The sequence below is a fragment of the Plecotus auritus genome, assembly GCF_963455305.1.
Source record: "Plecotus auritus genome assembly, chromosome: 6".
Lineage (NCBI taxonomy): Eukaryota > Metazoa > Chordata > Mammalia > Chiroptera > Vespertilionidae > Plecotus > Plecotus auritus.
This window is the reverse complement of record NC_137773.1, coordinates 13,390,007-13,402,257: the sequence shown is the minus strand read 5'-3', so window position 1 is coordinate 13,402,257 and position 12,251 is coordinate 13,390,007. Positions and strand designations below refer to the sequence as shown.

At 37.8% G+C, this 12,251-nt stretch overlaps 1 protein-coding gene across 3 annotated transcripts in view; it reads left to right on the top strand.

The window, feature by feature from the left end:
• Positions 1-12,251, top strand: part of GABRG2 (gamma-aminobutyric acid type A receptor subunit gamma2) — an 89,195-nt gene that overhangs the window by 15,629 nt on the left and 61,315 nt on the right. For all 3 annotated transcript variants that reach the window (XM_080673782.1, XM_080673784.1, XM_080673783.1), the window contains exon 2: positions 11,379-11,530. In XM_080673782.1, coding sequence (XP_080529908.1) covers positions 11,379-11,530 — 152 coding nt within the window. The remainder of the gene's footprint in view (positions 1-11,378; positions 11,531-12,251) is intronic.

The following is a 12,251-nucleotide window of genomic DNA, read 5'->3' as shown; positions in this document are numbered from 1 at the left end:
TGTTTTTATTATCAAGAATGTTATATAAGTAGAATCATATAGTTCACTCAGCATAGTGCTTTTAAATTCATCTAAGTTACTGAGGTGTCAATAACCACATTAAAAGATGTTCAACATTAATAGCATTAGGTAAATGCAAGTTAAATCCATAGTATGATAACATTATGCACCTATCAGAATGAGCAAAGTAAAAACAATACTGGCAATACCAAGTGTTGGTAAGGATGTAGAGCAACTGGAACTTTCATACATTGCGAGTGGGAATTTAAAAATGGAGAAAAAGTTTGCAATTTTGTTTAAGATTAAACACGTACCTAACATATTATTCACTTTTATATATTCGAATTTGATACAGGTGAATATACATCTAAATATATTTAGATACTTCATGCAATAGAATCAGCCTTCATTTTTATTCCGCGGCTCTCAGTGACCTTTAAACTATTCTAAATCTGGGATGGTTTCATCTTTTGTTCATGGTCCATGAGAAGTACAGAGATTCTGCTATCCACCTGTGACCTCCCTATAATTAAGTGAACTATTTTAAGTGTTTATATATACTATATTACCTTCTATTTTCTAAAATAGGGAATAAGAACTTTTAGCAGTTCCTCTAAATGTTTTATGTTCCAGGAAAAAATATTCCTCTTACCTCAGAAATTGAAATTTGGAAGTGAATGCAGAGGCACACTGAAATAACCTTAATAGCAAGTTGGAGATGCTGGTAGACAGAGATTAGTCATAGTCTCCCCTATGACAATGTTTTTTTCTATTATTGCCTTATATTGTTATGCGTGTTGCATTTTTCTAGCTGTTAGGGTATTTGTCTCCTCAAATAGATGAGAGGTGTTTTGATACCAATATTGCAGTTTTCACTTCTTCCCATCTGTGACTGCATCTTGCACAAAAAAGTCTAAAGTACACGCTGATTAACAGAAGGGTGAAGAAATCTAAATCTATAAGGGATTGTTACCCAAGTTTGGCCACTTCCACAGTTTCACTTTTTATAACAGAAGACAACCACAAAGTAAATACAATGAAACCAGAATAATGTGATCATGTTGTAATTATATATTGTTTTCTATAAGAAGTGCTGAGCTTGATTTGGCTATCATTAGAAATTAGGTTAGCAAATTGGAAAATGTGGTTAAAGGCAAATTGCAAATATAATGAGACTCTGTCCTTAATATAATTAGAGGTGCTGAAAAAAATTAAAAAGGGAACATTTTTCTAATTATGTGTTTTCATGTCTTTTAATGCTATGCCTATGTGACATTTAAAATTGTCTTGGGAATCAGGGGCAGGTACCCTCAACTTTGGAAAAGACTAATATGGGGTAAGCTTAATAGGACATAAATATTGATGGCCATCACATGATGGCATGTTATATGGGCAGCTCATTTCAATATTAGCTGCAACTCTTAGATATGCATATTTGTAAGGAGTGAGTTTTATCAAGTTAATTTTCACCAACACTGAATCTTTAAAAATAACCATACTCTCGTCGATTCATTTAATACTCTGAAAATCATTCCGTTGCTGTCTTATGAAGTGCCAGGCATTTGTAAAGGTTTGGAAAAGACGTTGTTGAAGACAGAAACACTTCTTGCCCTCAGGGACCTAATAGTGTTCTTAACTCTCACACCTAAACCTATTTTTAAATGCTTTTGTTGTTTTTAATGTGAGGTAACGTGTAACGATTCATAATACATAAATATGGCTTCATGAATGATCACAAATTGAAATAAAAACCCATTTAACCACCAACCACATCTGAAAATAAAATATTGCCAACATCCCAGCAAACGCCCCGAGGCCCATCTCCATTCCTTGCCTATTTCTCTTCCCTCAAAGGGATCTTTGCTCTGACTTTCAGCTCTGTGGTTGAATTTTGCTCATTACTAAATTGGACAAAAACAGAAGCATACTGTGTATGTGTTCATATGTATGTGGAGCATCTTTTGCTCAAATTTTTAGTTTTCAGATTCATTTTGCTGCATGTTGCAATAGTTCACTAATTTGTATTGTCATATAATATTTCAGTGTGTGAATGTACCATAATTTATTTGTCCATTCTTCTCTTGATTTGGATTCCAGTCATTTCTATTACCAATAATGCAACTGTGAGCATTCTTATGCATGTTTTTGAGTAGACATATGCATTTCTTTTAGAGACTAAGGATGGCCTTTCTGGGTGATTGGATTACCTGCATGCTCATTATTAGAAGATAATGCCAAAATGTTGTCCCTCCAATAGCTTTGGAGTCCTAGCTGCTCCACATTCTCCCACTTTTATTTAAGAAGGCTAAAACAAACAAGAAATAGTAACAAAACTACAAAAAGGGGGCTAACCCAGAGAAAATGGACTTCAGTGATAATCCTAGAACATGACCTGATATTGATGGTCTTTTCTTGTTTATCCCTCTTGCTCCCAGTGAATGGTGTAGTTGCCTTCCCCACACTTTCCCTCCTCACCTTCCTAATTATCCCAGTTTTCATTTGGTATTTGTGAAATCCATATGCTTTTTGAGAAGGTAATTCCATCTTTGATACCAGTGGTGGGAAATGAAATTAGACTAAATAATTAATATAGTCCAATACTGTAAACAAACATATCAGTTTCAAAGTATTCAGGCTAATGATACTCAAAATGAGATAGGCTTTGTAATTACATATGCCAGTGCCTCCCAATTTAGTTCGGATGTCCTAATTCTTGCAATAAAGTTCATCTTAGCTAATAAAATCATACACATTTATTTGATATGGGCCATTCGTGATTGCTAGTAAAATACACAGTTTGCACATATTGGAAATATATAGTTCTGATAATGGACTGAGTCAAATAAACACATTTGGCAACAGCGGTTATTCTAACATTAAAAAAATGACCTAGGCATGAGCTAAGGAAATAATTATAAGTAGGATAAATCAGTATCAGAATTGATACTTAGGGATTTACTTCCCTGCCCTAACTCTACTGTATTTGCATAATGATCACCTGTGCATTGAACACCTTCCCAAGAGGTTCTGTGCAGTATATGCATGTCCTTCCTGGGAGGTATAGAATCCCAAAGGCTACTAAAGACCCTGTATGGAAGTGCCATAGGTGCCCCAATGCTCCTATTCACTGAACAACACCACAATGTCTCTCAAAAGCTCCCAGTCCTCCAGAGTCCAGACAGTACAGACAGAGTCCCCTCCTCCCATCATCAGACTCTGAGACCTATGACTTTGATGATATTTACTCACCTTATAGTACATACCTGCTCCTATACTTTCTAGTGAAATCCACCTTTTGCAGTGGCTGGAGGAACCCTATGATATGACCTCGCTTACATGTATGCCTTGCCCCTGCAGTGTGCATTGCTTTCTAAGCCCAGAAATTGTTTTAGTGAGGCATCTTATCACATCCATTAAGTGTAAATTGTGAGCTCTGCTTTTATTCCTCAGCGTGGGGAAATCAAATCATTGCTATCTGCAATGGCAAGCTTATGAAATTTGAATGTTATTAACTTTGTGCTGAGGGTGCCATACTTTTATTGAGCTCAGGCATAAACTAATTTATTACCCTAAGGTAAAATTAGCTTAAGCAATCATTCATTTTGGTTGATCCTATTTTTTGATGAATGTCCAGTGGCAGATTCTCTGGCCCCAAATCCTGTTTCAAAGCCTTGCGGCATAATGGTATGACATTGTGGTTTTGGCAACCTAAAGTGACTATTGGTAAATAACATTGTTTTCCTTCAAATCTAATGGTGTTTGGCATCATGAAGACAGAATACATGTATTTCTCTGACACAGGTATGTAAATAGGGATAATAATAGAAATATCAGTGTTTTAAGGATTAAGTGGAAAAATGTATGTGAGTCCACAACTTATTCTTAGTACACAGTGAATATTTACCAGTAGTTAGTATTGGTTTTATTATTTACCTTAGGAAAACTAGTTAGCAAAGTAGCTCAGTTGGTTGGAGTGTCGTCCAATATGCCAAGGCTGTGGGTTTGACCTCAGGCCAGGTACATACAAGAATCAACCAATGAATGCATAAATAAGTGGAACAACAAATCAATTTCTCTCTCTGTCTCTAAAAATCAATTTAAAATGATTCTTCCCACAAATCTTAATTAAGCATGCACTCATGGAATATGTAATCTAGTAATAGAGACAGACAATAGATAAGCCAATCAAAATTACACGTTATGAGAGCATTATGCTAAGCGAAATAAGCCAGTCAGAGAAAGATAAATATCACATGATCTCACTCATATGTGGGCTATAATGATCAACATAATTTGATAAACAAAAATAGATCCAGAGACAAATGACAGGGGAGGTGGGGGGATAGAAAGCAACCAAAGGCCTTGTATGCATGCATATCAGCATAACCAATGGACACAGACACTGGGGCGGTGGGGGCTTGCCCGGGGTGGGAATGGCTGGGGGAAGGGGGTGTCAATCAGGGAAAAAGGAGACATATGTAAAACTTCAGACAATAAAAACAAAACCACATTATGACAAATGCTAAGAAGCAAATAAGGGATTGGATAGAACATACAAAGGTGGAACAGTTGACACAGGTCATTAAACAGTAACAGATGGCCTCCATGAGAAGGCGATGCTTGTGTTGAAAATTGAAAGGGAAGAAGGAATAAGCCATGCCAAGTATTGTCTTGGAAGATGGAGAGAAGGAAAGATTATCAGTAGAAAGGACAATATATGCAAAGGTACAGGAGTTTGGCCAGGTTTCTGGAACTCCATAAACTCTCAGGTAACACTCTGATGTAAGGAACAACACATTCTCCTGTTACTGATGCTTTAGGACTGTGAGAATCCCAACAGAATCTTATAGCCTGATGAGAATTTAGGGTAGCAGGGGATCCCTATGGTTGTAGTAAAAGGAAAGAATGGATTTTATGTTATATAGTAGAGATACACAATACAGTAGGTCCTCAGGTTACGTCAGACGTAATGTGATTTTTGCTGTATGTCGGAACCCCCCTACCTAAGCACCTAAGTCACTCACATGGAGCACATGCACAGCAGTAATGAAGTGAAACAGTAAAAAAAATTTAAAAGACAGATAACAATTCCTGACCTTTACTGTGGTAAATAAATAATAAAAAACATAAAGCACATATGTACGTACGTCGAAATGATGAAACTTTTTTTTTAAATAAATACTGTAAATGGGAGATGGCGATGTAACCACGAAACAACATACGTCGAGTCTGACATAACCTGAGGACTGCCTACCGGTAACACTGACAGAACAGAAAGTCCAGTGCACAGGAATTTTTAATATCAAATTTTCAAAAGGTTTCATTTTGCTGACATACTAGTATATGTATTGGGAGATTTATGTTGACATCTAAAATATTATGCTTTTGACTCATTGCACCAATAAAATGAAAGTAATCCAAAAATTGTATCAATAAAAAATATTAATGGTTCAAAGGAATCAAATACTAATCATTTAAAAACATTTCAAGTATAAAAATAAATGAGTTTTTGTTTATTCAACTATTTACCTACTTGTGTCAGAGAATATCTATCTATATCTATATATACAGGGTGTCTCAAAAATGTATACACACTTTAACAGCTGATAGCTCAATTTTGAAAGTGAAATGTATTTTAATAAACACTGCCTTTATAATTATTCAAAAGATGTGTATAAATTTTGGGGAATATATATGTATTCTGTCTTTATGAAGCCAAACTATAGATTTAAAGGTACCTAAATGAAATGTTTTTACATTCATCCAAATGTTTGCTGTTGTACTACCTGGGGAGAGTACAATGACTAGATTTTTCCCTCACAAAACTTAGGGCTTTTTTTAACCTATGGTAATCTGAAATACCTGAAATTGAAAATTTCATTAACTGCATTATTAATGTTCACAGTGGCAAATATCCAGAAAATGTAACAAAATTCAAATATTTAGAATTGTCTACATTAATGAGAGCAATCTCTCATTATACTATGTCTATCCAGTATTTGGTTTATTTTTATAAGCCACTTGTCCTAAATAAAATCATTTTTTGTTTCTAATTATAAACATGAACCCATTACATGTCAGTATTCATGCATACATTTAAATCATGCATAAAACTATAATTGTTAAAATAAAAATTAATAATCTAACTTATAACATGGTGATCCAGAGTCATATCTAAGGTATGAACCCGGGAATCTATATTTTTAAAAGAGCTCACCCCAGCACACACACACACACACACACACACACCCCGCCCGCCCCAGAGTGAAAACCACTTATTGAAACATTCTACTAATTCTACTATTGGGATTCTCAAATTTTAATACTTGAAGATGTTGTTAAAACAAAGATTTTGACTCAGGAATCTGTGGGGCTCAGGGTTCTGAATTCCTAGCAATTTTTCAGGAGATGCTCATTTTGCTGTCCAAAGTGCTGAGTCAGATGGCTTTTTAACAATTTTTTGAAAGCTTTCATAAGTGAAAGCTTTACAACATTTTCTGTCACTGTCTTTCAGAAATGATCACTCAAGAGGACCTACATGTAATCACTTCTAGAGGCTATTTATTTAAATAGGTGCCTTCAGCTAGAAGTTTGAATTTGTGTTTGTTCTTATCCCTCTCAAGTGTCAAGTGGATTTTCTTGAATCTTTATCATACAACTAGAGGCCCAGTGCATGAAATTTGTGCATGGGGGGGGGGGGCGGGTCCCTCAACCTGACCTGCACCCTCTCCAATCTGGGACCCCTCTCACAATCCAGGACCACTGGTTCCTAACCGCTTGCCTGCCTGCCTGACTGACTGCCCCTCACCACCTCTGCCTGCCTGCCTGTCTGCCCCTAACCACCTCTGCCTGCCTACCTGATTGCCCCTAAACGCCTCTGCCTGCTGGCCTGTCTGCCCCTAACCGCCTCTGCCTGCTGGCCTGATCGCTCCCAACTGCCCTCCCCTGCCAGCCTGATTGCCCCCAACTGCCCTCCCCTGCCAGCCTGATCCCCCCAACTGCTCTCCCCTGCCAACCTGATCACCCCCTAACTGCCCTCCCCTGCCAGCCTAATTGCCCCTAACTGCTTGCTTCCCTGCCAGCTGATCGCCCCTAACTGCCTCTGCCTTGGCCCCCGCCACTGTGGCTTTGTCTGGAAGGAAATCGGACATCCAGAAGACGTCCGGTCGACCTGGTCTAATTAGCATATTACCCTTTCATTAGAATAGATTCTTACCCTGGAATTCTCATGAGGTTCACAATTCTATAGAATGCCTTCTTGAATGGTCAGACCTCATTACCCCCATAGATTGTTCACCTGTAAATGTAGACGTTTTTGACTCCAAAAAATGATAAACAGGCAACATTGAATGAGAGGTTCTTTTTTCTTTTTTAAAGATTTGTCAGCCCTATTAATTTATACTTCAGCTAGGAAAACTCTAGAGAATAGTAACTCCATTTATTTATAATGGAGGGGCTCATTATTTTTCTTCCTGTAAAACATCTGTTTTTATAGTCCTTCTCAGGCCATATTAGTTAAAAGGCAGCATCTGTAGAATCAGGTTTTAGTTACATGGTTGGAGCTATTATTATAAACCTAGTAAGGTTCTCTTTATCCTATCTAATAAAAGAGTAATATGCAAATTGACCATCACTCCAACACACAAGATGGCTGCCCCCAGTGGTCAAAGATGGCTGCCCCCATGTGGACACAAGATGGCCACCACAAGATAGCCAGTAGGGGAGGGCAGTTGGGAGGGACCAGGCCTGCAGGGGAGGGCAGTTAAGGGAAAACAGGCTGGCAGGGAGCAGTTAGGCATCAATCAGGCTGATGGGGAGTGGTTAGGGGGTGATCAGGCTGGCAGGCAGAAGCAGTTAGGGGCAATCAGGAAGGCAGGTAGGCAAGCAGTTGGGAACCAGCAGTCCTGGATTGTGAGAGGAATGTCCGACTACCCTCAAGGGGTACCAGATTGGAGAGGGTGCAGGCTGGGCTGAGGGACACAAGCCCCATGCACAAATTTCATGCACTGGGCCTCTAGTAGTAATAGTAATTATAATAAACCTGTTTTCAAAACTATGTGTCAAGCATCATGCTAAGCATTAATAACCTTATACCAAAATTCGATATAAACTCTAGTATTAACGTTATTTTCAAATGATAATGTTTCATCCTAGCTGGTTTGGCTCAGTGGATAGAGTGTTGGCCTGTGGACCAAAAGGCCCTGGGTTCAATTCAAATCAAAGACATGTCCCTTGGTTGCAGATTCCTCTCCAGCCCAGTTCCTGGTCAGGGCTCGTGCAGAGGCAACCAATTGATGTGTTTCTCTCACATCAATGTTTCTCTCTATCTTTCCCTCTCTCTTCTACTCTCCCTAAAAATCACTGGAAAAAATATCCTCGGTTGAAGATTAACAAAAAAAAATTAATAAAATAAAATAAAACAAGAAGGCTTTGTTTAGCTAGGTTAAATAATTTGCCCAGTGGCATAAAAATAGTGACAGAGGCAAGACATGAATCCAATAAACAGACCTGGTAATTTCTCAATCCCAAGTATATGTCCTTAGTTTCTCCACTCTGTTTAACCACTCTGTGGCTAAGTTGGTTTCCTGAAGTCTGAAAAAAAAATCCCATCACTGACACTTTTAAATGCAATCAATTTAAGTATTGTTCTGGCATCCAATAGGTGATAATATTAAGAGAATTACTGGTGCAATTCTGGAAAGTAGCATTCCTTCTAAGCAAGTATCCCTTATCTTTTCTTTTGATGTATGTTTCCTCCTAGTTGACCCAATAATAGCAATGTCAGTAAAACAGCATGTTGAGGCTTGGATCATTTCTTTCTTAGTATGAAGTAGTGTTATAAACAAGCAAACCAAAAAACTTACTATATATGTCACCTTCCCTTGGAGAAACTTCAATAGGGTATATTTGTCTGAGAGAGAGAGAGAGAGAGAGAGAGAGAGAGAGAGAGATGCAGAAAGAGAGACAGACACAGAGGGAGAAAGGCAAAGAATAAGGGATAATTTTTTAAAGGCCCTATTGCATGACCAAATCAAACGGGAGTAAAATTCCATTATAATGACATCTAATGGGACAAATATATTCTTTTTCTCCGGTGATTTATTGAAAGGATTTAAAATTTTCTTAGACAGTTTTTTTCTTATTAAACTAGTAAGATCTAGGTCATAGGATTAGAGTTCCATTAGGGAGAGTTCACAGTGCTCTGGAGAAATGATGAATTGAGGCCCGAGAGGGATTTTCCTGGCAAGAGAACTGGTCTCTGCTAGTTGGAGCTTGTCCAGACCTTCATATCCTCTATAGGTATGCTATGAAATTCACATTTTGTTTAAAGTTCCTATGCTATTACAGTGCAAGATGTAAAATACAAGCTAAGTTAGGTGTTATGCAGATGTGTGACTCAGTTTGTTTCCTTTTCATAAAGCTTTAAAAGAATATAAAAAGAGATCACTTGCTTACTAAGTTGATTTATGCCAGTTATTACTCTTAAAACATCATCTCCCTGTCCTGGCTGGTGTGGCTCGGTTGGTTGAGCATCTTCCCATACACCAAAAGGTCACGGTTTCAATTCCCAGTCAAGGCACATACCCAGGTTGTGGGTTTGAGCCCTGGTCAGGAGGCAACCAATTGATGTTTCTCTCTCACATCAATGTTTCTCTGTTTTTCTCCCTCTCTTTTCTCTCTCTAAAATTAATAAAGATGTATTTAAAAATAATAAAAACTTCATCTCCCTTACTCATTCTCAAACCACATTAATTACTTATCAGCTTTCTTCTACCATATTCAATCATCTATCTATCCACTCATCTACTTATCTCCAAGCTACATATATAAAACACAGCCATATATATGACTATGACTGAAGAAAGGTGATAAATATGGTTTGAAAAAAGAAATATATATATATATATATATATGTATATATATATACACACACACACACACACACACACACACACACACACACACACACACTGAGTGGCCAGATTATGATGATCTCTGAACACATAATAATCTGGCCACTCAGTATATATATTAGAGGCCCAGTGCATGAATTCGTGCATGGGTGGAGTCCGGCCAGCCTGGCCAGGGGGAGGGGACATGGGCGGTTGGCCAGCCTGCCTGCTGGTCAAACTCCTGGTCGAGGGGACAATTTGGATATTAGCCTTTTATTATATAGGGTATACACTGAGTGGTCAGATTATTATGCGTTCAGAGATCATAATAATCTGGCCACTCAATGTGTGTGTATGTATGTGTGTATATATATATATACCTTTTGTCATTCATAGTAATGTGGCAGTGATTTATTTTTTAACAAGATCCAGTCTATACCATAAATATTTGGGGGGAAAAAAACTGACGATGGGGTGGGAAATTTTATATTTTACATTTGTAATTTTTTTCACAATAAATCATAGAAAGTACCTACATTCACTTAGTGCTGATAAAAATGAAAATGGCAGCTTTTGCAAGGTTTTGCATTGCCCCTAGGTCTGGAAAATACAATTATCTTGGGGGGGGGGGCGGTGAGGGGAAGTGGAACTTGGAGCAGTGGAGAGACAAGCTATAGAAATTCTAATATCTTTCCAAAGTCAGCCTTAGCTTCTGGCCTAATCGTGGGGCATTTTGGGGGCATAGAAAACTGAGTCAGGATATTATGTGGCTTTCTGATCACTCAAAATAGGTAATTTCATATCTACGATTGTAGTACAATAAGCAATAGTATGAGTTTCCAGTTAAGGAACTTTTGCTGTAGTAAAAGGTGGTTTAAAGTCTGTAACTACATTTTCTTTCATAGTCCCAGGTTCTTAACAATCAAAGATAAATGAACCGCCCTTGCCTTCAGTGCAAGTGAGGAGAAAAAATGCACATACACACACCCTGGGGGAGGAAAAGGCAGCAAGCCCGAGCTCTCCCAGTAGTTCAATTGAGGAGGGAGAGGCTCATCTGGCGGTTTGTGGGAGTGAATCTAATTATCAGTCTCTTACTTTCATTAATAGGTTGAAGCAAGTTAACTTCTCAAAGGAAAAAGAAGTAGACATTATGCCTGAATTCTTAGACTACATTATGATTGTTTAAGCATCACTTTCACAAAAATAGTGTGTGGGGTTTTATCCATCCTTCATAAGGCTGGGCAGGTGGGCTAAAAGAACCACTATGGAAAAGGCAAAAACTGGTAAACATAGTCTACTTAGAGATGGGAGGGCAGAGCATTCTGCAAAATGGAAGAGTTTACTTTTATCCTCAGGTGAAAATTTTCACTCTAATCCATTTTAATGTATTCCTATAACCTAGCGTCATTTCTCTTTTCCACCAAAGGTAAAAGTTAATTTGGGTATAGTCTATATGTTTTTAACCAATATTTTTTGTTTGCTTAGCCTTACTAGCCAAAAATCTGATGATGACTATGAAGATTATGCTTCTAACAAAACATGGGTCTTGACACCAAAAGTTCCTGAGGGTGATGTCACTATCATCTTAAACAACCTCCTAGAAGGATATGACAATAAACTCCGACCTGATATAGGAGGTATGTTGAAGTCTTTTTTACCGTGGTGTGGATAGAAACTCATAAACATGCCTACCACATTAGAAGACACCACCAGCACATTTCAACAACCAGAATTATTTAAATGAAACCTTCACTATATGTTATAAAAATAGATAAAAACAATATGTAAGTAGCACTCTGGCTTGAGGGTAGGGTGGGCATTGATAAGTTCAAATGAGGAAAGATGATTTTCAAGTGAGACTTGAGAGCTAGAAATTCAATTTTTGCTAGCTATCCCAGACAAAGGCTGTAGAAGAAAAAGTGACAAGTTCTTTATGAAGAGACTTCAAAGAAAAGAAAACAACAAGCATATTATGATAAAGGAAGGATATACTTGTTACCTATTGTTGTGTAACAAACAACCACAAATTCACAATGGCAAATTACAATAGGCATTTCCTTAGCACCTGTTAGGGGTGGTAATTTAATGTAAGCCAAACTGGGGCTGTTCATTAAGGAAATCTGTATTCTCTCTTATTTTACTCCGGGGACCAGCATACTAGCTAGGAGTATTCTTCTCATGATAATAGCAAAGAGCAAGAGAGAAAGCAGAAGCTCATAAGGCTTAAATGCTTGTGGTTGGAACTTGCACACCCACTTTTGTCTATATATTGTTAGCCAAACCAACTCAGATAGTCAAGCCCAAAGTTCTGAGGAGAGAAGTAGCCTCAATGACGTGACGGCAAGGTTGTAGATATAG